This window comes from Dreissena polymorpha, chromosome 10, assembly GCF_020536995.1.
Source record: "Dreissena polymorpha isolate Duluth1 chromosome 10, UMN_Dpol_1.0, whole genome shotgun sequence".
Classification (NCBI taxonomy): Eukaryota; Metazoa; Mollusca; class Bivalvia; order Myida; family Dreissenidae; genus Dreissena; species Dreissena polymorpha.
The window spans coordinates 11514749-11539721 of record NC_068364.1 but is presented as its reverse complement, the minus strand read 5'-3'; the positions used below and the strand labels follow the sequence as shown (position 1 = coordinate 11539721).

General features: G+C 37.0%; 1 protein-coding gene across 5 annotated transcripts in view; it reads right to left on the bottom strand.

Moving 5' to 3' along the window:
- The window catches only part of LOC127848793 (neurabin-1-like), a 142118-nt gene that overhangs the window by 74706 nt on the left and 42439 nt on the right, over positions 1-24973 (bottom strand). For 3 of the 5 annotated variants that reach the window (XM_052381417.1, XM_052381419.1, XM_052381418.1), the window contains exons 3-8: positions 24559-24780; positions 21256-23324; positions 9098-9204; positions 5855-5938; positions 2711-2880; positions 1808-1940 (exon numbers count right to left, since the gene is read on the bottom strand). In XM_052381417.1, the coding sequence (XP_052237377.1) occupies positions 1808-1940; positions 2711-2880; positions 5855-5938; positions 9098-9204; positions 21256-23324; positions 24559-24780 (2785 nt within the window). The remainder of the gene's footprint in view (positions 1-1807; positions 1941-2710; positions 2881-5854; positions 5939-9097; positions 9205-21255; positions 23325-24558; positions 24781-24973) is intronic. The other 2 variants (XM_052381420.1, XM_052381421.1) reach the window with 2 other exon arrangements.

The following is a 24973-nucleotide window of genomic DNA, read 5'->3' as shown; positions in this document are numbered from 1 at the left end:
AAGAATCAATGAGCTTCATAAAAACATACAGACAACTCCTGCTATTTTTGTTCATAAACAAACATCTAGTTATCTTTCTTGTGTTTAACCCTTTCCCACTCAGATGCAAAGTGAAAATGGCTATGTGCAAACAGCATATAACCAGAACAACCTGCGAGTAACTCGCAGTCTGTTCAGTTTTTTTCAATGCTGTTTGCTGCTCATCAACATCTAAGGGTTTGAAATGAAGTCTTTTAAACTTGAATACAGTAAGAAAGGTCTTTAATTAAATTTAACTTTCTAAGGGACTACAAATGCGTTAAAGTACGTATCTCAGTGGTAAATACGTATCTAAGTGGTAAGGCGTTTTATACGTATCTAAGTGGTAAGGCATTAAATACGTATCTAAGTGGTAAGGCGTTAAATACATATCTAAGTGGTAAGGCGTTTAATACGTATCTAAGTGGTAAGGCGTTAAATACGTATCTAAGTGGTAAGGCGTTAAATACGTATCTAAGTGGTAAGGCGTTAAATACGTATCTAAGTGGTAAGGCGTTAAATACGTATCTAAGTGGTAAGGCGTTAAATACGTATTTAAGTGGTAAAGCGTTACATACGTATCTAAGTGGTTAAGGGTTACAGTCCACATTCACCGGGCCAGCTAGCTCAGCTGGTTGAGAGCTAGGCTAAACATCCAAGGATCAAGGGTTTGATCCCCAGTCCAGCCACATAACTTGTGTGGGTATTGGTCATAAAAACGTTGTTATGGCCATTCTCTCCCTACCTCTGTTTCAAGTGGGGAAGTTGTCAGTTACTGGCACAGGTATGTGCACTTATAGCAATGTTTTTCTTCTTTATAAAGTATCCATAAAGACACTTTCCCAATTGAGACAAAAGTACAACATTCCCAATTGACATCTGAAAAATTCCCAAAGGATAGGTATTTCTGCATGTGAACAAATACAATGAGCACTGATACTAAAACATTTCAAGCCAAAAGGGATGTAAATGAAATATATAAATTGTTTTTTGTGCAAATTATATAAAAGCAATTTAAAAGACCCACATTTCCCAATCTGAAGATTTCATGACAGGTATTGTCCCGATTTCAGGGGTTTTTGTGCTACTTTTTCCCCAATTGATATGGTACCGGTACTTTTCCCAATTGGGCAAAAAATATCACTGACTTAGAACTAGAAAACCAGCTATCCCCTAAAAGTGTGAGTTGAAAAACTGACTGCCTTGAAATGAGTAAAATAATGTTAAAAAAATTGAAACATCCATGGAACAAATAAACAAACCATTGGAGTTCTATATAGCCAGCTATTATCTTAATAATTAAGGTATATGCAAAAATAAAAATAAATCATTAATTTCACACAATTCTTTTGTTCTTGATGTTTATCAATTTCAGGTAGAATAAAAATTTCATATTGCAAGAGTGGTCAGACAGCCACCTCTACAGATCACTCATTGATGAAAGATTATGTTGTTTGTTTATCTAACCTAATTACATGTTTTCTATGCAAGCTAACCTGATTGATATGTTACAGTAGAAATACTAAGTGCCATAAACCATGTAGCTTCTTGGTCATTAATCGGCTAATGCATGCCAGAAACATCTAATCATCATAGATTAGAATTTCTAAGAAATTTCTTGAAATTTCGCCCAGGATTCAAAATCTGCCAGGGATGCAAAATCTGCTAGGGATGCAAAATCTGCGCAGGATGCAAAAACTGCCCAGGATGCGAATTCCACTTTTTTCTGTGGAAGATTCACAGATCTGAAAAAAAAGAAGGGACTTGCTGTTTGATCTGAGTCTCGTACCTTTGTGTAGGTCGACAGGAAACACGTCCATGCGCTCAACACGTTTCTCCAGCTCGTACTCTGCAGACGCGGCTACAGGGTCTATGTCTTCATTACGACGATCATAGTCATCTGTCGAGTAGGTCATAAACACCTGCGAAAGGACAAATATGAGATATTCAATATGAACAATAGTTAAAAGAATGGGATTTGATAAACACCCGCATAATGAGAATGAGAGACTTTGTTAACACAATGGGATTGAGACCTTAGCTAACCATCCTTCAACAGACATTTGGTGACCTATTTGGTAAATCAGTGGGTGTTACAACCAGGGTTGTATACTAAAACCCAACAATCTTTTGGGAGGAAATACTAAAATCTTTAACAGCTTTCAAACCAAGCGCTAAAACAAAGACTACAGTCATGTTTGATTCTGATCCTTAGACTTGCAGAAAAAAAGGTACTGTTTAAATAAACAAAGAGACATGCAAAAAGCACCCATCCAAAATGAATTTTTTGTAACTCCAGTTTCTAAAACTACTGCTTAAAAACCAAAAAAAAAGTTACCAACCTGCCCATAAACCTGAGCATCATTGATTCTTAATTTACAGTGCTTCGTTTGTGTTAAATCCCATCACAAGACAATTTTCATTGAACGCATTCACATATGGACACAATTTCCAATTTCCTACAAAAAATATTAGAACAACACAAAAGCAAACATGCTTGGGTTCCTGTGGAAAAGTGGATATGGTGTCCATCTAGTGACCACTGGGCAGTCACGGGTCCCTATTGTGGGAGGGTTCTTTATATCTCCCCAAGTACTGGTTCTAAACAGGACACTGACTTGAAAGCGTCCCCAAAAAGCCTTAGACTTTGGATTCAATCAATCTGAAATAAATATCTCTTATCACACAGTACCTTGATCGGTCCGCGACTGAAGCGTATCCGTCGATCAGTCTTGGCCTGATAGTCCACATATTCGTCCTCGCTCTCTGACGAGGTGGACGAGAGTCCCTCGATCTCCAGATAGTTGACCGCATTCTCCTCGGACCTCTCGCTACCCACCTCCACCTCACTAACGTCCTCGTCTGAAAACAGGTGCAAGAGTTTAAGGGCTCCAGATTAACAAGAGCTGTATCCCTTCACTTTTTTTGTCAGTGGGTTTCTTAACCTTGACAATCTGTCAGGCGTATGAAGTTTATAATTGTACTGATGAATATTATAAAATACTACTAATGTTAACTCAAATACAATGGAGCAAGGCTTTTTGAAAATGGGGAAATATTCATGTGCGTGAAGTGTTGTCCAAGATAAGCCTGTGCAGTCTGCATAGGCTAATCTGGGAAATTTCTGCCTCAAATGCATTTCCCCTTAGAAGAGACTTCCTAGAAAGAATAAAAATCCATAAAAGCGGCAAGTGTTGTCCCTGATTAGCCGTGCAGACTTCACAGGCATAACTGCAACAAAACTTTACGAAAATTACACCATATTGGGAGCCTTAAGTGTTGTTTTAATCAATTTAATTTTTTTTTAATTCAATAGGTAGGAGAACTGTTCTAAAACAGTGATTGCTTTTTTGTGTACTATCATAATGATTTTTCAGAGTTGTGGACCTTAGTTAGCTTACAAAATGACCCTAAAAACATAAGTTGAATTTCATGCATTTGTACAATTTAACATGCTTTTACAAAACCCTAACCAGTTTCACAGAAACATAATTATATGAAGTTCCAAATGTATTTGCTTTACAAGACGGCCACAGTCAGGTGACACACAGACTAGACACTACAAGACAAATGGGTCACACAAAGACAAAGCAACACAACAAGCACATATCACACAAAGACTAGAAAACATAACAAGCAGACATTAGACACCACAATATTCCGCCAGGTTACACACAAACTAGACCCCATCAACACACAGGTTACATAAAGACTAGACACCACAAGATCACACAGGTTACACAAAGACTGAAAACCATATCACAAACAGGCTTCACAAAGACCTCGCACAACACCCACATGTATTAAGATATAGATGATGTACTTGTCTAATATACTTCACTGTACATCACACACATGTTACATAAAGATAAATTAAATGCAAATTACACAATTATTTGTATTAAAGGTTTAAGTTTTTGTTAATTTTGTGGCTTGACCAATCCGCTAATTTAACACAAAACAAAAATGGAAAATGACATTGGAAAATGAGGCACATTCAAATTCCTTTTTTTTCCAAAATGAAAAGCTGCAAATTTAATTGTACACAAAAGTAATTTTCTTAACAAGGGCTGTTTGTAAAACATGCATGCCCCCCATATGGGCTCTTCGTTGTAGTGACAGCAATTGTGTGAATATGTTTTTTGTCACTGTCACCTTGACCATTGACCTAGTGACCTGATCAATGTACCTATGAAGTTTCATGATACTAGCCATAAGCGTTCTTGAGTAATCATCCGGAAACCATTTTACAATTTCGGGTCACCGTGACCTTGACCTTTGACCTAGTGACCTGAAAGTCAATAGGGGTCATCTGCGAGTCATGATCAATCTACCTATCAAGTTTCATGATCCTAGGAATAAGCGTTCTTCAGTTATCATCCAGATACCATTTTACTATTTCAGGTCAAAGTGAACTTGACCTTTGACCTAGTGACCTCAAAATCAATAGGGGTCATCTGCGAGTCATGATCAATGTACTATGAAGTTTCATGATCCTAGGCATAAGCGTTCTTGAGTTATCATCCGGAAACCATTTTACTATTTCGGGTCACCATGACCTTGACCTTTGACCTAGTGACCTAAAAATCAATAGGGGTCATCTGCAAGTCATGATCAATGTACCTATGAAGTTTCATGATCGTAGCCATTAGCGTTCTTGAGTTATCATCCGGAAACCATTTTACTATTTCAGGTCACAGTGACCTTGACCTTTGATATAGTGACCTGAAAATCAATAGTGGTCAACTGCGAGTCAAGATCAATCTACCAATCAAGTTTCATGATCATAGGCATAAGCGTTCTTGAGTTATCATCCGGAAACCATTTTACTATTTCGGGTCATCGTGACCTTGACCTTTGACCTAGTGACCTGAAAATCAATAGGGGTCATCTGCGAGTCATGATCAATGTACCTAAGAGTTTCATGATCTTAGGCATAAGCGTTCTTGAGTTATCATCCGGAAACCATTTTACTATTTCGGATCATCGTGACCTTGACCTTTGACCTAGTGACCTGAAAATCTATAGGGGTCATCTGCCAGCCATTATCAATCTATCTACGAAGTTTCATGATCCTAGGCATAGTCGTTCTTGAGTTATCATCCGGAAAACATTTTATTATTTCGGGTCACTGTGACCTTGACCTTTGACCTAGTGACCTGAAAATCAATAGGGGTCATCTGCGAGTCATGATCAATCTACCTATCAAGTTTCATGATCCTAGGCCTAAGAGTTCTTGAGTTATCATCCGGAAACCATTTTACTATTTCGTGTCACTGTGACCTTGACCTTTGACCTAGTGACCTGAAAATCAATAGGGGTCATCTGCGAGTCATGATCAATCTACCTATCAAGTTTCATGATCCTAGGCCTAAGCGTTCTTGAGTTATCATCCGGAAACCATTTTACTATTTCCGGTCACCGTGACCTTGACCTTTGACCTAGTGACCTCAAAATCAATAGGGGTCATCTGCGAGTCATGATCAATGTACCTATGAAGTTTCATGATCCTAGGCCCAAGCGTTCTTGAGTTATCATCCAGAAACCACCTGGTGGACGGACCGACAGACCGACCGACAGACCGACATGTGCAAAGCAATATACCCCCTCTTCTTCGAAAGGGGGCATAAAAACCACGAAATTAATGTCAATGATTTTACAGTATAAAATGCACTGGACACCTCAACACACACAGGTTACAAAAAGACACATAAAATGATTTTACAGTAACAAAAGGACTAGATACCACTCTCACAAAGAGGTTACACAGAGACAAACATAAAGGATACGCAGCGCACAGAGACATACATTACGGATACACAGGGAGTGTACTTGCCTAGGATATACTGTGGTAGCTTTGAGTGCCCAGGGTAGGCTGGCGGTGGGGGTAGTTTAGTATGCAAAAGCAGGGAGGTGGCATCTGAATAATATACACGCAAGAGAACATGGTAGAGATGTATGAATTCCAGAAAACATAAAACAAGAGTAGTCACTGCAAAATGTACAAAGGGTTTATCAAATGAACTGCCTTCTGGGCTTAGTGCATGTGCTGAAAAGTGCCCTCTCAGATAAGCCTGTGTAGTCCACGCAGGCTAATCAGGGCAGTCAGTGGGCGCTTTTGTTTAGAAGAGACTTCATTTAAAATGAAAATTCAATAAAAGTGCACGTGCATTAAACCCTGTTTATCCCCCATAGCTAGGCTCAAATATAAACAATACATGCCATAGTTTTATATGAGGTTTGACATCATGAACCAACTATTGTAGAGATATCACATAATTAAGTAAACAGGACCCTCCAAAGTAGCGTGTTTAAAGCAAAGTCCCAAACAAGCAAGGTACCGTCAAGATTTACATGTTTTTTTTTAACATGTATAAAAAGTAAAGGCTTTTATCTGTCTAAAAACCCTAAAAATTGGAATTAATGGAAAGCAGTACCGTATTTGCACACATAAAAACACTCTGGTGTAGACAAGATGGGACGATATTGCCTAAATAACAAAATGTGTTTATGCCAAGACTTAATGAAGATTATTTAATCATAATGACGAAATGGCCTAAATTGGGTATTGCTGTAATGATGCAAACATATGTGTATTATTAATGTATATTTAAGCATTCCACATTCCAATATTCATGTAAAATGTTTCTGAAAGAAGCTTTCATCATACATGTATGTTATGTTGACCATGTATAACTAAAAACATCAATAAACAGTTTAAAATGCTTTTTTAACTTGATTATTATGAATAGTTTTTTTTCAACAATCTTACAAACAAGCAATCCCATATATGGCTAAACATACAGAATATTTTTAACACTTTGTGTTGCTGTGCATGGGGATGTCTGATTAAGATAAAAATAAAACAAATAAGATAAAGGTCTTGAATTTTATTTCCTCCTTTTTTCTTTTCTATTGATGGGCATATTATTTAAATACTGCAGAACGATGTAGATTTATTTGAATTGAAATGTTTTCGTCCCAAAATGCAAACATCACTATGAACACGATTGAAGTCTTTGATATGTCAATTTACTTCCTTATTGAACTTATTTTGTTCAAATGGTATGCTACAGGAGCATTTTAAATACTTCATTATTGTGTATACATGATAACATGAATATCAAGGATTAAATTAAACAAGAAAAACAAATCCAGATACAGGCAAAAGTTGATTAAATGTATGCAAAAGATAATGTTAACAAAAAACAATACAGAACAGTTTAAAAGCTTTAAAACGTACTATTCTTATTGTTTGAAGATGTTAGTGTTAAATGAATTGTTTTTTCTGTTTATTACTCAACCTAGTTCATAGGTACATGCTGTTGTGTATGACTGAATTTTAACAGATATTTTCATAATAACTTTTTACCACTTGTATAAGTTCTTTGATGCATTTGTAGTCCTTTAGAAAGTTAAATTTTATTAAAGACCTTTCTTACTAGATTCAAGTTTTAAGGCTTCATTTTCAACCCTTTAATACTGATAAGCAGAAAACAGCATTAAAGCCTGAACAAACTGCAAGTACGTCGCAGGCTGTTCTGGTTTTATGCTGTCTGCATATCGCAATTTTCGCTTTGCTTCTAAGTGGGAAAGGGTTAAAAGAGTTTTACCGTATGATTGTTTATGTAAGAAATGAAGTAATTTATTTTCTTAAATAACTGAGATTGCATGAACAATTAAGGAATCATTGTGAATCAATACAAACAAGAGATTGCCAAGCAATATGGTCCCCTACCGGTGAAACTCCACCATTGTCAGTAAAAAAAAATATTTTTTTATTTGTTGCCGTAGCAACCAGAATTTTTGATGTAGGAACAAAATGAAATGACATGCATAATCTCCATATTGCCATCTATCCATGTTTCAAGTTTCATGAAAAAATACGAAGAACTTGTAAAGTTATCGCAGGATCCAGAAAAGTGTGACGGCCGACTGACTTACAGACAGACTGACAGACAGACAGAGTGCAAACCATAAGTCCCCTCTGGTTTCACCCGTAGGGGACAATAAAATACATTGGTGAAGGAAAGTGTTGATAAATATCTCAGGATTTAAGTGCATTATACATTTTATAGACGATTAAAGAGGGGCTTGTTTCCATATACAAATCTGCAATATATGCAACTAAAGGTGCTTAAATGCTAATTCAGAGACCCTTAATACTGTGGCTAACATTGTTCTTACTGTCCCCACAACTAAGCTATTTGCCCCTGAAATGCAGAATAATTTCATCTTTTAAATAGAATCACTAATATTGCATTTTCCTAGGAAGTTTCATTTTAACAACCTTTCTGTCGACCAATCAGATCCTTTATTTTGTATGGGTTTGAAAATTTAATTAAATGAAAATGAAATTAAAGTGAAAGTTATTGAGATCTGTTGTAATTAAACATTTCATTTTCTTTATCATGTTTGCAAAATTTTAAGATTCTATTTATGGATAGAACAATAAACCATATTATTATTGCACATTTTTGTTTCTAGAAATAACTATGAGGTCCTTCCACGCCTGAGGCCGCATTATGTGAGGACACCGGGTGAAGGACTGCTAACTTATTTACTATTTGACTCACACAAATTGGAACAAATTTTGAACTAAAGCTGCAATTTCCAGCTATTTGTTATTGTTTTAACTGATATATATTTTAATTTTGGCGTGGTCTTGTGTTGTTAGAGGGAAGCCGGAGAACCCGCAGAAAACCTCGCCTTTGTTGCATAGTGACCAATAACCATACTCACATACTTCCAGGAACGGGGATCGCCTACATGAGATGGGCATGTACCAACAACTGCACTTACTGGACAGCCAGAAATAACTAGTATTATATATGGACCGTGCTCTGTGAAAAGGGGGTTTAATGCATGTGCATAAAATGTCGTCCCAGATTAGCCTCTGCAGTCTCCACAGGCTAGTCAGGGACCACACTTTCCGCTTTTTCGATATTTTTTGTTTCAAGAAAGTCTCTTCTTACCAAAAATCCAGTTTAGGCGGAAAGTGTTGTCCCTGATTACGCACATGCATTAAACCCCATTTTCACACAGCGTGGGTCATATGAAGTTTATTTATTGTGTGTACCTGAGGGGATGCTAGGTTCAAGGTCAACCTCGGGGTGCTCTGTGCCGTCCCCGTCCTCCCTCTGGGGCAGTTCTATGCCGTTCTCTATAATCACACCCTTACGCGATCTGAAGCAACAAACATAAAATATTGGTCGCAGGGGTGTAGAGGATATGGTGTCCATCTAGCGATCAAGAGGTCAAGGCTCTGATTCCCACTGTGAGAGCGTTCTTTAGATCTCCCCAAAGACACTAAGTACTGCCTTAGGCTTTAGATGCAATAAAACAAAAATAAATAGGTTTAAACTAAACAACAATCACTGCGTGTTGTTCTTTAAGGTTTTAGAAGCGTAATACAGCATTTTGATTTTCTGTTCTTTCTTTGCATAATTCCGATTTTCAATGTATTCTGGATGCAAAATCAAAGTTTAAGAAACAATTTCTGAACAATTAAAGAACTCAGATATTTCGAATAAAAAACCTTCTATCTTGTTTCCACTTTTTTTTCATAACCATTCATAACCATTTAATCACAAAGTTCACTTTTATGAACATAACTTTTGATAAAGCAAGACTTATTTTGGAATATTTTTATACATCAATCCATTATATATGCATTTAGTAAATGAGGTCTAACATGTGGAATAAAGAATATACAAGCACACAAGTGTTGTCATCTCCCATCAGAAAACCAGAACAATTACCAATCTAATGGTAATAAGTCAGTGTAAAATTATTATTTTTTAATCTAACAGCTGAAGTAAAATGCAAACTGTGCGCATGGAAATGTCATATTTTGTATTGTAGATAAAAAATAGAAATTTTATTTTCACCGCACCAATTTTAGGTTTCACCTGAATCACTTGATTAGCTCCCCACATGGCACAAATGAATATGCCCATAATCAAGATCCAGTTGAGAATTGTAGATGTTGCATAAACTTATGAAACATATCGCTTTATATACAACTATCATAAATTGACTACAAATATCAATAACATGTAGCATATCATTTGTAAACGAAACCAATCAAGCCCTATATAGTTAATATTGCTGACTTCATATTGCTTACCAAAGGATTCATATTCAGGAATATATGATACTTTACATATAGAAAAGTTCAGTTGTGCAAGCAAGCGTATGCTCAAATATGGGAAAATGAATGATAGTTCATAACCAACCAATATCATAACAAACAATATGTTTACATGGTATGTGCACAGATCAGGAAGGAATAATTAACTCACCTCAAGCTTGGAAATTAATTGACGTTTTCTAGAACGTACAAGAAAGGAGACATTTTGACTTGGGATATAAATGGTCTAGTTCGCACTTTTTTTTATGTTTACAAATGTCCTTTAATGCATATATTAACAACATGGTACAATTTGGAATAGCTTAAAAGATGTTGATTAAAAAAGGTGTGTGGGAATCAAACCCATTACATCTCAATGCAAAAGCCCATGATTAACTTCTACACCACTCTACGCACAATAAGAGTGGCTGTGTATTAGAACCGATATCTTTTTGAGATTTTTATCAAGTTATCGTAGTTTTACGCACATTCTGGGAGACAGTTCGAAGTGACAGAAATGTATGATATACAGAATATTACCTGAAGTTAATTACAGATTAAAAACCATTAAAGGTTTTTTTTACAGTTACAATGAAGACAACTAAACAAGCCAATTCCTTGAATTGATATACCCCGCAAAAAAAGTTTTGTGACAGACGGACAACGCAAACGCTATATCACTCTGCCTTTTGCCTGGGATAATAACAGATTCAATTACAAGCATTTATGCATTCCTAGTGCCCATGACCCTTGGTGCACCTGGAAACCAACCTTTTCTTCTTCAGATATTTGTAACATTTCTGCTTATGTTGCTGTTGGATCCTGGCTACCATTTGCTGCGTGGGTTTGTCAATCGAGAACAGTTTGACCGACTTGGTTTTCAACAAACTGTCACATCCTGCGGTTGTGTACTCAATTCCAAGGTTATCTAACACGTCATTTTCTGCCACCTCATTTAATTCCTTCATTTTCTTGCAGTTTTGTTCTTACCAATTTCAGCCTATACTTCACGTCATAATTTAAACTGCTGTTTAATTTTGTGTTACTATGGACAAGTTGTGTATTACATGCATTGAACTCCACTAATCGCTAAATCACTTTATCCTGTCATTTGACACTTGTAACTGTTATTATTTCTCATTTAAGCATCCTTTTTTATACATTAAAACACAATTATTAGCAGATGAAATTTTTCCAACCAAGATGGAGATTGCTTTGCATGTAACTGCATAATACTTATATATTTTCTGCACTTCAGAACAAGGTTTACAACGACAAAATTAACAAAATCCGTGTTTGAGGTAAAAGAAGATGTAAGTCTGAATTACAAAATTATGTGGCCAAATATACAGAAACTTCATTAAAAAGTACAATTCAAAACCACAAATTTATTCAATCAAACAATATCATGGAACAATAATGCAACCAAATCTCCTTAGGTCTAAATTAAGTATTTAAAACATGTACGCCACTTAAATGCAGCAGAAGTTTAGAAGTTTTAGCATGTCATAAAGTTTAAATATGCCTTGTTTTATCTCCAAATCATAAGGCTCACTCTAAGAAAACTGGGCTTAATGCATATGCATAAAGTGTATGCTCAGATTTACATATGCAGTATCGACATGCTGAAATCAGGGATAACAATTTCCACCTAGACAGGATTTTTGTTTAAAAGACTCCCTTTAGATGAAAATTCCATAAAAGTGGAAAGTGCCAACCCGATTAGCCTGCTCAACCTTAAGGCACAGGTTTGAGCCCCATTTTAGCCTGCGCAACCTTAAGGTGCAGGTTTGAGCCCCATTTTAGCCTGCGCAACCTTAAGGTGCAGGTTTAAGCCCCATTTTAGCCTGCACAACTTTAAGGCACCGGTTTGAGCCCCATTTTAGCCTGCACAATCTTAAGGCACAGGTTTGAGCCCCATTTTAGCCTGCGCAACCTTAAGGCACAGGTTTGAGCCCCATTTTAGCCTGCTCAACCTTAAGGCACAGGTTTGAGCCCCATTTTCAAAGAGGGAGGCTCCTTTATAATATCGCCCCATTAATGCAAAAATATACCATGTGCCTTCTAATTTCAATGTCACGTGGTACATTTTTGCACCAAGGGGGCAATATACACTGAATGGTGCACACAAATGCTTTATGAATCACAAAGATAATAGTTAAAATATTTCCTGAAAAATATCCAAAGTGTAATCAATCACACACAGATAACTGCCTTTTATTCAGTAACAGTTGCAATGCATTTCACAACGCCTGACAGGCACATCTTATGCACACTTTTGTTTCATACTTCCCTCTCAGCAAGAAAGTTCATTAATTCAGTCTCTGCCAGTTTTTTTCTTGGACAAAAAACACATCTGAAACTGCTATCAAACTGAAATAGTTTTCTGGATGACTTAACATGCATCACGATGAGGCAATTGTCTAATTTCCCCGGATACATAAATGCATTATTAGGAACGGTGGAATAAATAATTCATGATATGATACAGCACATTTACATCTGGACTATGTTATCTTTGGTAAATGTATTCATTTTATTATTTTAAGATAACACAAGTTCAATTTGGCATTTACTTTCCTGATCTACAATCATTTAAGTGCCGATGTTTTTTTTCATTAATAATTGATGTAAAGAAATAATCTTTTAAGAGGAAGAGACGCCTTAGAATCTGAAATTCATTTATAAATTATAATAATTTTTACAACATATTAGAATAGCTCACGTTAAAAATGTCAGGGTTAATGCAATTAGTTCTGAGACATTTGTGGATTTGTTTTCAATTTTTTTCACATAAACTGCCATATGACTTTTCTCAAAATTGTAAAGAGAACATAATATAAACATATAAATCTAATTCTGCATTTCCAGCAAATCACTCTTCTACAAAAATAATTCACAGTTTTAGAAACTTGCAAAAAGGTTCAAGAGAATTTCTCACAACTGATGCAGGTTTTTTTAGCCGCAATCTAGGAAAACTGGGCTTAATGTGTTAAGTGTCATCCCAGATTAGCCTGTGCAGACTTTTAGCCTGTGAAGTCTCTTCTAATCGAAAATCCAGATAAGGCTGGAAAAAGTCGTCCCTGATTAGCCTGTGCAGACTTCACAGGCTAATCAACACTTAATGCACATGCATTAAGCCCCATTTTCTAGAACACAGCTCATTTCTCACCATCTGGAACAGGTTGATTTGTTTTAAATATGAACAGAATGCCATGTAGCCAGTTAGAAATGTGCATCTGTGCATTAAAAATTGATTGGGCTTTGCAGAATTGCACCTACAAGGTAAAATAAGCAGTTGTTTTAAACATTTACACATGCTTAAATATTATTTCAGCTGTTAAAACTAATGAAGAGCAGCAGCTATTTTCTTAACATTAATGTTTGCTGTAATGGTAGGAACGAAGGCTTAATTGCATTTCCAAATTATTTCCAAGAACTAATACTTCACAAGTATGTATAGAGAATACTAAGTCGGTGCCGAATAAAGCAAAGTTTATTTTGCGAGGCTTAGAAAATCTGAACCACGAGCCTTGGCGAGTGGTTCAGATTTTCGTGCCGAGCAAAATAAACTTTGCTTTATTCGGCACCGACCTAGTATTCGCTTTATCCCATCAATTTTCTTAGTCGTAAATTATTTCTTTAAAAATAGAATAGGAAGACTACTGTACACGGAAATTCCCAAAGTTATTTTAAGCAAACATTGTTTTTTGCATTTTGAGTTGTATTATTTGTTAAAAATATATTACATCTTGGTATCAAATTGTTTGTTTTGTTGAATCTGATTCGATTTTACTAAAAATGATTACTTTATAGTTGATTCCGAGTAATATGACCATTCTCCGCCGCGCGTGACAGCTTTATTTCAGCACTGCCGAAATAGAGGGCAATTTATTCCTCAGTGGTTTATTTCAACAATGCACGTCTGATGATGGGATAAAACATAACGTCAAACATTGATTTTAGACCATTTACAGGCCTCATACTTTAAGTCTTTATAAATTTGACTAGCACATAACACACATAACACACATCAAAATATATTTTCTAAATCAGGCACACACCTCTTACTTCAAGTCCTTTACAAACCTCTAACTCCAAGTCCTTTACAAACCTATTACTCAAAGTCCTTAACACTGACCTCTTACTAAAAGTCCTTAACAACCCTCTTACTACAATTCCTTTCCAAACCTCTTACTACATTTCCTTTACAAACCTCTTACTACAAGTCCTTTACACACCTCTTACTACAAGTCCTTTATAAACCTCTTACTTCAAGTCCTTTACAAACCTCTTACTTCAAGTCCTTTACACTTCTTACTTCAAGCCTTTACACATCTGTTACTTCAAGTCCTTTACACACCTCTTACTTCAAGTCCTTTACAAACCTCTTACTTCAAGTCCTTTACACACCTCTTACTTAAAGTTCTTTAGGCACCTCTTACTACAAGTCATTTACACACCTCTTACTTCAAGTCCTTTACAAACCTTTTACGTCAAGTGCTTTACACACCTCTTACTTCAAGCCTGTACACACCTCTTACTTCAAGTCCTTTACACATCTTCTACTTCAAGCCTTTACACACCTCTTACTTCAAGTCCTTTACACACCTCTTACTACAAGTCCTTTAAACACCTCTTACTTCAAGCCTTTACAAACCTCTTACTTCAAGACCTTTAGACACCTCTTACTTCTAGTCTTTTACACATCTCTTACTTTAAGTCCTTAACACACCTCTTGCTACAAAACCTTTACACCGCTCTTTGTAAGTCCTTAACACACCTCTTACTTCCAAATCCTTTACACATCTCTTACTACAAGTCATTTACATACCTCTTACTTCACGTCCTTTACACACCTCTTACTTCAAGCCTTTACACACCTCTTATTTCAAGTCCTTAAGAGGCCTCTTACTTCAAGTTCTTTACACACCTCTTTCTTCAAGTTCTTTAGACACCTCTTACTTCAAGTCCTTTACAAACCTCTTACTTCAAGTCCTTTACACACCTCTTACTTCAAGCCTTTACACACCTCTTACTTCAAGTCCTTTATATATCTCTTACTTCAAGCCTTTACGTACCTCTTACTTCAAGTCCTTTACACACCTCTTACTTCAAGTCATTTACACACATCTTACTTCAAGTCCTTTAAACACCTCTTACTTCAAGTCCTTTCAACACCTCTTACTTCAAGTCTTTACCTTCCTCTTACTTCAAGCCTTTACACACCTCTTACTTCAAGCCTTTACACACCTCTAACTTCAAGTCTTTTACACACCTCTTGCTTCAAGTCTTTACACATTTCTACAATAATTTTGCTCACAACTCTTAGTCTATTATTTGCATGTTCAAGCCAGTTTTGATCTTGTTCACATACATCTAGTCCTTAAACATTTCTAATTAGACTAGCACTTAAAGAAAAGTGCCAGATACATGTACTTTCACATACTGGTTGCACACTTCAAATTTCACACCTAAACTTTTTAGATTTTATGTCAATTAAAGCATACTATTTTTAATTGCAACATATAATATATTTAACCAGTTTCACTTAAGAAAATTACTTAAACTTCCAAACTCCAAGAACTTATTCACAAGAAAGGTTTACTATTTAAAACACTGATTGGGTCCTTATAAAGAACTCTTGTTTCATCAGTTACCCCTTATAAACCGCTCATAATGCACAAAGTAGATTAGAAATACTGCATAACACTGGGATGCCTGAGGGCCATCTGCAATAGCTTTGTCTGCAATCTGTTTCTTGCAACATGGAATATTTTCATGTGGAAAAGAGATACCTATGCAAACATATGTTAAAACTGAATTGTTAAGAACCTTATGTCCCGATAAGTAGCATTTGTATTTACATCCAGAGATCTGTCATATTGGATTTTTGCTAATGGTGCAACAAAAAATTGATTTGTCCCTAAACAATTTTCTCAAGTGGGTTCCCTCCCGGCACACACATATTAGGAATTAAAAATAATCTATTAAATGTCATATTCCGATTTTTGAAGTAAACATAAACAATGATGAGTTTTATTTATGCAGTCCCATTTTGCTCCCCCATTTTTTTCAAAAATTGTCACCACTTTTTTAAGCCATATGGGCCCTTGTACCTAAGAGTCTCAAACCATGGCAGAAACTTTGCATCTGTAAACCATCCATGTGGAGGAGAATCAGAATGGTAATTGGGAGATTACATTAAAACCAACTTTCTTGGCTGAATGATGAGAAGTAAGTTCAAATATCTAAAATTATGTTTTATTCAAAGCATAAGAATGTTAGAGCAAGTTTCATAAAAGAACATATAATTGAGCCATGCTCCAGGAAAATTGGGCTTAATGCATGTGCATAGTCCTCCAAGATAAGTGTTTGCAGTCCACACAAGTGAATTAAGGACAACACTTTCCACACATGCGTTAAGCCTCGTTTTCCCAGAGAAAGGCACATTTACAGTACAGCCAAAGCGGCACAAACATAATCCGCGGCTACGCCACGGCCAGATTATTAGTCCGCGGCGGCCGAATCGTGTGTTCACGCGGCCTATCGCCGTGGCACTCGGCATCGATCCGCGCAACGACGCCGAGTCTGTATTAACCACGCGTACTTTCGCGGAGTAAATCCGCAGCATACGTACGCGGCGGATCGAGTGAAAAGATATCCACCAACATGTACATACATGTATGTGTAGCGTAGAATTAATCACGCGCAACTGTTTATGATTCGTTCGATTATCATTATTAAATTTGTAATCCGAAACACACTTTTGAATTTTAATGCTAACGCGTCCTTTGGCAAATTCTAGCGTCAAATAAACAGTGCTAAAATATCCTTTGTTTCATAAAAAGCGCGCGAAAATTATGCAGACATGTAGAACGTCGTTTGGAAAGTTTGGGTGTATTTTGTGTTGTATAAATACATGAACATCACGTCAGGCGTAAATCGCGTGTTCAGTGGAAAAAAAAAACGCCCCGATTAGACGTTATTTCATCATCTCTTTAAATAGTAACAAATGCCAAAATGTATTTGATACATAAGGAAATATCGAGAATGTTTGTGTATCGTAAATATTTACCAGCATTTGCTTTAAAACTGGAATATACGGGATTATCGGGTAATTAGTAGTGATATTAACTGTATAATATGAACAAAATAAAACGTGTTTATATACGCATATTCAAACAATAGTTATAATAAGCTGATAATTAACAAAACTACAAATACGTCGTCACCGTCTTGATTATTGATGTGGGTTCAAACTGCTAATTTTCTCAGCTAAAATATAATAGCGGAATCAACATGCAATTAATTTATAAATCCACCATATGCTGGAGCCTTGACCACTTGTATGTGCGAAAACATAATTACGTGACCTTGTTTATGTGTGAAATACATACGCTACGGGCGGGAAACAAACTTAATAATTGGCCAGACACATTAACTATGCTTACATGTATATGCTAATACAATCCGCGCACAATAAATTTATTATGATTTTAATTATTATTATAATTGTTCTTTCAAAATTTGTTAACAACATGTAACTAATAATAAAAAAAAAAAAAAATTTCATGATCGCATCGACTCGGCATCATGTCGCGGACCGCGGCATGCCTCGGCAGACAGATGCGAAGTTTCGCGGCGAAATGCGACTTGCCGCCGCATACTGACGCGGCTTCAACGACTGACGCGGCATCGACTCGTTTCGCCTTGCCGCCGCGGATCGCGAAATACGTTTGTTCCGCTTTGGCTGTACTGTATATATTTGTTTTCAAATTAAGAAAGCCTCTTCTATACACAAATCCAGACTAGGCTTAAGTGTCTTCCTTGTTTAGCCTGTGCTGACTGCACAGGCTAATATGGGACTACACTTTATGCACATGCATTTAGTCCAGTTTTCCGAGAACACGGCTCAAACTTTGTTTTTAAATAAGAAAACGACCAAAGTATAAAATGATGCAAATTCTTCCATTTACAAATGAATCCATTTTCAAATTTATCCATTTAAGTTATTTTAACGCAGTCAAAATAATTGTCAAACAATAAAATGACAAACTATAACACATTTACACATAAGCATTTTTCTTAAATGGCCAATCTGAAGATTCATTAGGTACTTCACTCTTCATAACAAAAGATGAGATCGATACACCTTCCACAATAACAATCTTATAAAGCACCATTAAATCTCCTACTGTTTTATTTGTCAATCCATTCATTGCCACTTGATTTACAGCACCTTATCAATACCGATACACATTTTGCAGCATTCCAGACTCACTTTCACAGCCACAAGAAGATTGCAATTTTTACATGTTCTGATAAAAATGCCTTCTCTTCCAAATCCCAACTGTCTATGCCAATCTCGTTATTTCATATGCCAAACTCATTAGTACATCTGTAATCTGACCTCAAAATACTTCTTCCTTATAGGTGATAAAACATTACACTGTTCAATTAGAAACTCCTCATTTTTTGCTATTATTTTCCTTACCATATTTACCTTCAAAATGAGCCTAATATTAGGAATGAAAACAAGCACACTGACTTAATAATGCAAACTGCAACTATCAAATAAGTGTTAAGGACCATTCCTGTAAAGATTTGTTACAATTTGCCAAGTGGTTTAGGAGGAGATGTCATATGAATAAAAATTCTCCTGCAACAATGACGCAAACAAATTATTTTAAAATTCCACCTTTTGCATGCTGTTCACAGGCAACCTAAACAAATTTCACAAGACAGTAAAAGATCTATTTTAAGCAAAAACAAAGCAATTTTAAAATCTCTTCTTTCAAGGAAGATAGATAAGGAGGGTTAGATCCCCATTCCGGGGGCGTTTTTTACATTTCCACCAAAAGACACCAAGTACTGGTTATAGGCCTAGGAAACGGACTTGAGAATATTTTAATAAGCCTGAGGCTTTCGAGGCAATCAAGCTAAAATAAATAGCTCTAAACTAACCTAAGGAAGATAATCATCTGCCTTATAGAACTCGTAAATTTGTCAATATTATAAGCAAAAGGCTTCCATGTACATTGATTTTAGGGACATTTGTACATTTCCTACCAATATAGTAGGAATTAATGTTTAAAATAATGTATACGTAAAATGTATGTTTTCTGCTACCCATTTCATTTTTTAAGTGCATTTATTTTAAGTTAATTTTCTAAAAATGGTGTGTACAATCCATACAAAAATAAGTTAGTTTCATGAAACGTGACTTGAATTTATGAATGTGCATCAACATGATAAAGTAGATAAGTTCCAAGGGAAGTTACCCACTTCCTTATTTAACTGTTCAAATACTTGAGTTCTCTGTCATGAGAGCAATAAAGCAAAACTAAAACACCCACCCACAATTTATCTTATTAAACAAACAAATATTGCCTCATCCAATGTTCAAAGAGATAACAACTGCCAGACTACAAAGTATCATACACTCATTGACACATGTTATCTAACATGTCAACTAACCCACCAGAAGTTGACCCTAATTTATCTACTTTTGAACCACAGCGTTAAAAAGTCATTTTTCATAACTATTTTTATAAATGATTGAATGGGAAATGGTGATGAATATAAATAACCACAACAAGGAAAATGACTTGGCACTAAGAAGTCTAAAGTTAAGGTCTAAATCCTGTAATGATCTTCGTGTACTTTTGCCTTATTTCATAAAAGACCACTTTGTGTTGATAATGAACTAATTTATTCCCTTCATTTTCATATATTGAAACATATGTTTGCACAAATGAATTATTATATATGATAACTAGGTAATTCTTAATAGCATTGATAAGTGTGAAATATAAGCCAATTTGGGTGCAATTGATTTTGTTTACAATTGATTAACAACATGTTATTCATAGTTGTAAGCAATTTTTACTATTTCTTTATGAAATAAGATATCTTTCATAAAATAAGTTTCATAAGTTTAAGCCCCATCTATAAGAATACATAAAATGGCAAGTGAAGCTGGAATTTAATATTTGTGTGGTGAAAATAAAATATTATTCTATTTTTCAATCAAGTATATATCATAGACAATTTATAGGTTCAAAATTGTATTTTCCTTTAGACGATTTTTTTCAATTATTCTTACAAAATCTCTAGTTTTTACTTGACCCACATCCAAATGAGGCCATTATAGTGTAAAAATTAAAAGTCTGACCAATTTTAATCAAGACCAAGTTACAAATTTGACCCTAGAGTTGTAACAAGTTTTTTTTAAAGATTTGCCACAATGCCCTTGTTTTTAGACCATGAAGCAAAAAAAGATAAAAATCTGACCAAGTTTCATCAAGCTTGAGTCATAAATTATGTGACCTTTAGAGTAGTTAAAAGTTTTTTTCCTAAGAATTGACCTGGTGACCTAGTTTTGGGACACATGTCACCAAGATTCAAACTCAGCCTAGTTATTTTCCAAATAAAAACTCTTACCAAGTTTCATCAAGAATGGAAACAAAATGAGGCATCTAAGAATGGTTACCCACTAACATTTTCCAATGCACACTTCACACTGCACAAAGCCAGAAATAGGGCCATCACAACAGCTTACTTTGAGCATTTCGTGGTAAGTTGGGCTATAAAGTATGAAATCATGGTGCTTGTTTTGTTTTTCAAAATTCTGCTTTGGGATGACACCGCATTTCAAACCCATAATATACAAGGTTCAACAGCTATGAAAAAAAACAAGATTTCTTTGAGAAATACAATGCCCCCCAGTAAGCCAATTATGTAAACGAGATTTTGAATGAATTAAAGGGAGGCAAATCTGTAATAAAAAGAACATGCATAAACCGTAGTTGTTTCCCTTGTTTGAACCATGCTTAATCCTTATAATGCCTATTTCCAGTAACTGTGACCTTCACCTGTGACCTTTGACCTAGTGACCTCAAAATCAATAGGGGTCATCTGCGAGTCATGATCAATGTACCTATGAAGTTTCATGATCCTAGCCCCAAGCGTTCTTGAGCTATCATCCGGAAACCACCTGGTGGACGGACCGACCGACCTACCGACATGAGCAAAGCAATATACCCCCCTCTTTTTCGAAGGGGGGCATAATAATTTTTTTACTTTAAATGTCAAAGTCTTACCCAGTTCGATTCTCAAACACATGAGGGCGCTCCGAATCATCAGTTTCTTCTGGTTCGTCAAGTGACAGGAAGTGGGCTTTGCCTCTCAACGCCACGGAAGGGGGTTGTGTACCCAACTCCGGAGGTGTGGATTGTAAAAGGTCAGCCCAGCCAAATGTTGTGACCTCTTCGACCTTGGGGCTGTGACCTTGACCCACATGACCTTGAACCGTGGCTTGGGGTGGCAGGTCAGTAGACGGGAGCAGTTTGCTAATGGATATGGAAGAAATGCTTTCCTCTGCCACAGTATCTGCAGGTCTGTGAGACTGCAGGGAATGTGAGGCGACATTGCTAGCGTTTAATTTGATGTCAGCTTGCGTTAGATTTGCAGCTGGTGTTTGGCTGACAGATGGGGGCGGTGGGGGAGGGGGTGCTGTGGTGGGAGGGGCTGGGGCAGAGCGGCGAGGGACGGGAATGGGGCGGGAATAGGAGTTCACGTCTGAGGAAATGTCTGTGGAATGTTGGCTGTGGTGAATGTTTGTACCCTGGTTGGATGAGACAGTAACCCCTGTAATCACTGGTTTTTGCTGGTTGTAGTCAAGTTCTAAACTTGAGGCTGACACGACTCCATCACTTGGTATACTACTTGGTAGCAATTCTTTAGTGTGTCCTACAGACGCGTTTTCAACAGGCCCTGGAGGCTGCTGCGAACGCAACTGGCGCCGAGTTCCAACTGAACTTTGTGAAATTGCGCTTAAGGCATCAAATGCTTTGTTTGGCGGGCTTTTTTGTTCTGGTGGCGATTTTGTCAAGTTCTCCATGGAAGCAGTTCTAAAACCACTAACACTTATGTCTGATATACTACCCAGTTTATTAACATCCCCCACTTTGTCTTCCAATAAAGGGTCCGATGCGCGAGCGTACCGCTGTTTCCGGTACAATGCCCAGCTTCTTAGCTCACTATCAGGATTTGCTGCGGAGGTAATAGAAGAATCTGACTGACTCATTTTTTGCTCTGGGGTTACTTCCTGACTTTTACTACTAGAGTCCAGCGTGATGTCAGACGCGCTCATACTTTCCAGTTTACTATTATTCACTTGTCCATCGTCAACTGATGACGTTGACTTCAGATATGTGTCGGCTCGTTCTATAGCTGCCTGTATTTCCTCTCTACTAAGACGTTTGTTTTGATTGGTTACCGCGCTACCGCCTTTCTCGATCAAACGCGAACGTCTCATCACAACACCACCTTTATCTACGGATCGATCACTCTCCAGCCCATCTACAATTCTTTGACCTCTCTCCAATGACCTTGACCCTAAATCAAGGTCATGTGAGGTCGGTTTCGATGCTAAAACCTCAGTGGACGCTGAACGACCCTGATTAAACTTTATATTATCACTTGGAAAGTGGGGTTTCTTGGAATGGTACGCAGACGTAATGGACAAGTCCTCTGAAATAGAGCCGTTGGAGGAGCCAAACATGGAGCTGTCAAGCATTTCACTCGTGGAACCGTTCGTGTCTTCAACATGTGACGTACTGGCCGACTTATTTCCTCTACTTTGTGACTCGTGGTATTTCTCCGTATTACTTATATCTGTCATTATATCTGTTTGCCTTCTCTTCCACAACAAACCACCCGGTGTATTACTAACAGAGGAATTAACAGCCTTCTGCAAATTAGGCTCAGAGAAAGCTGGTTTCGGTTTGTTCACAATTTCCGGTTTTCTGCCCGGTACATTCACAATCTCCGGTTTTCTGCCTGGTACAGGAGGCTTATACTCCACACGAGACCTTCTTGCACTCGTGACTTCACGGTTTTCCGAATCAAGCTCATCATCGTCATTTGACAACTGCAATTTTTTGCGACTGTCGTCTGCTCCACCTTCGGAGCCTATCACAGACTTATGTTGAGATGCGATGCCTCGCTCAGGTGAAATCACAGGGGATCTGGCACCATATGTGGGTGAGTTGCGATGCGGCGCCAACTTTTCTTTCTCCGTCTGCTGTTTTGATTCTTCCTCCATACGTGCAAACAGCGCCCTCGTGTAATTGAAACGCTGAACATGACTGGAGGCAGGTGGGATGTGCTGAAATTACACGATCCATTAAAAAATTATCAACAATGTTGTACCCAGGATTGATGAAATACCACCATGTAGGATAGTTTTTGTTTGTTTTAGTTGGATTTTTTTTTACAGATTTATATCACAGTGGTAACTTTACTACCTAATACTTTTCATGGGAATAAAAGTTAACCAGTACTAAGTGCACATACTTATGCCAGTATGACTGACATCTACCCTTAATAAATCAGAGGTAGGGGTAGAATGGCCGTAGAAAGGATTTCATGACCCATCCAGACACAAGTTACATGGCCGGGCTAGGTCTCGAACACAAGTTATGGGGCCGGGCAAGTTCTCGAACACAAGTTACATGGCCAGTCCAGGTCTCAAACACAAAGTACTTAGCCGGGATAGGTCTCCAACACAAGTTATGTGGCCGGGCCAGGTCTGGAACACAAGTTATGTGGCTGGGATAGATCTCAAACACAAGTTATGTGGCCGGGCCAGGTCTCAAACACAAGTTATGTCGCTGGGATAGGTCTCAAACACAAGTTATGTGGCCGGGCCAGTTCTCGAACACAAGTTACATATTGTGGACATAATGAATAACATACTTTTCTTGTTTTGTCATGGCATGATTGTATGTTGTTTATGTAACTGAATGTGTTATTCTTTAGCAACAGTTATTCCTTTTTGTTTGATAAGGTTAGCATTATGGCTTTAATATAACAAATAGAATGCTGGCTTAAACAAGTATTCTCCATCAGCAGTAGGAAATGGTGGCTTAAAAATTAAAAAGTTAAAATCATTCCATAGAGAATAATAGGTTGGTGTTGATTATAGATCAGGTTTATCATGCGAAGCTAAGAAAGCAAACAAAAAGCACGAGCCTTGTATTTTGTGCTGAGTATGATAAACCTGATCTATAATCAACACTAATCTATTATTCTATTTATCCCACTTTTTATTCAGTAAACCTTTTTACTTAAACAATATTAGTTTAACTGGATAATTTTGCTGGATTTATGCCGTCATTTTGTCAAAAAATGACGTCATTTCATGCTGTGGTTTATAGCAGAAATTTAATAAACCGGGCTTTAATAAACCTAATTCGCTGTAAAAGTGGGATAATGTCTGTGCTTTTAGTGTTGTCCAAGATAAGCCTGTGCAGTCCACACATAATAATCAGGGACAACACTTGCACATGCATTAAGCCCTGTTTTCCCATAGCGGGGCATAATTATATATTTAAGCTCACCACTTGAGGAGGTGAGGAGGGTTCCTTGACCTTTGACCCGGGACCAGTCCTCCCAGAGTGCTCCCCCTTGGCATTGGAGGCTGGCGGGCTGCGCGGCTGAAGGGCGGGAGGCGGGCTGCGCGCCACGTGGTGTTGGAACGTCTTCACAGGCTGGAACTTGTGCTCGTGATGGGCGTCATTGGTTGCCGTCTGCTGCTGGAAGATCTCCTTCATTCTGCTCACCTGTCATGTAAACAATGAATGGTAAAACCTAACATAAGCACCATCAAATGTGCAGATATAGAAATATTTTGAAGGTTTATTTCATTCATGCATTTTTTTCTGTTAGATATCTTCATGTTAGTTGAAGTGTTTATTGTTGTTAATTTGTTTCTTCTTCCAAAAGTAGTATAAATAACTTAAAATGCACAAGAAT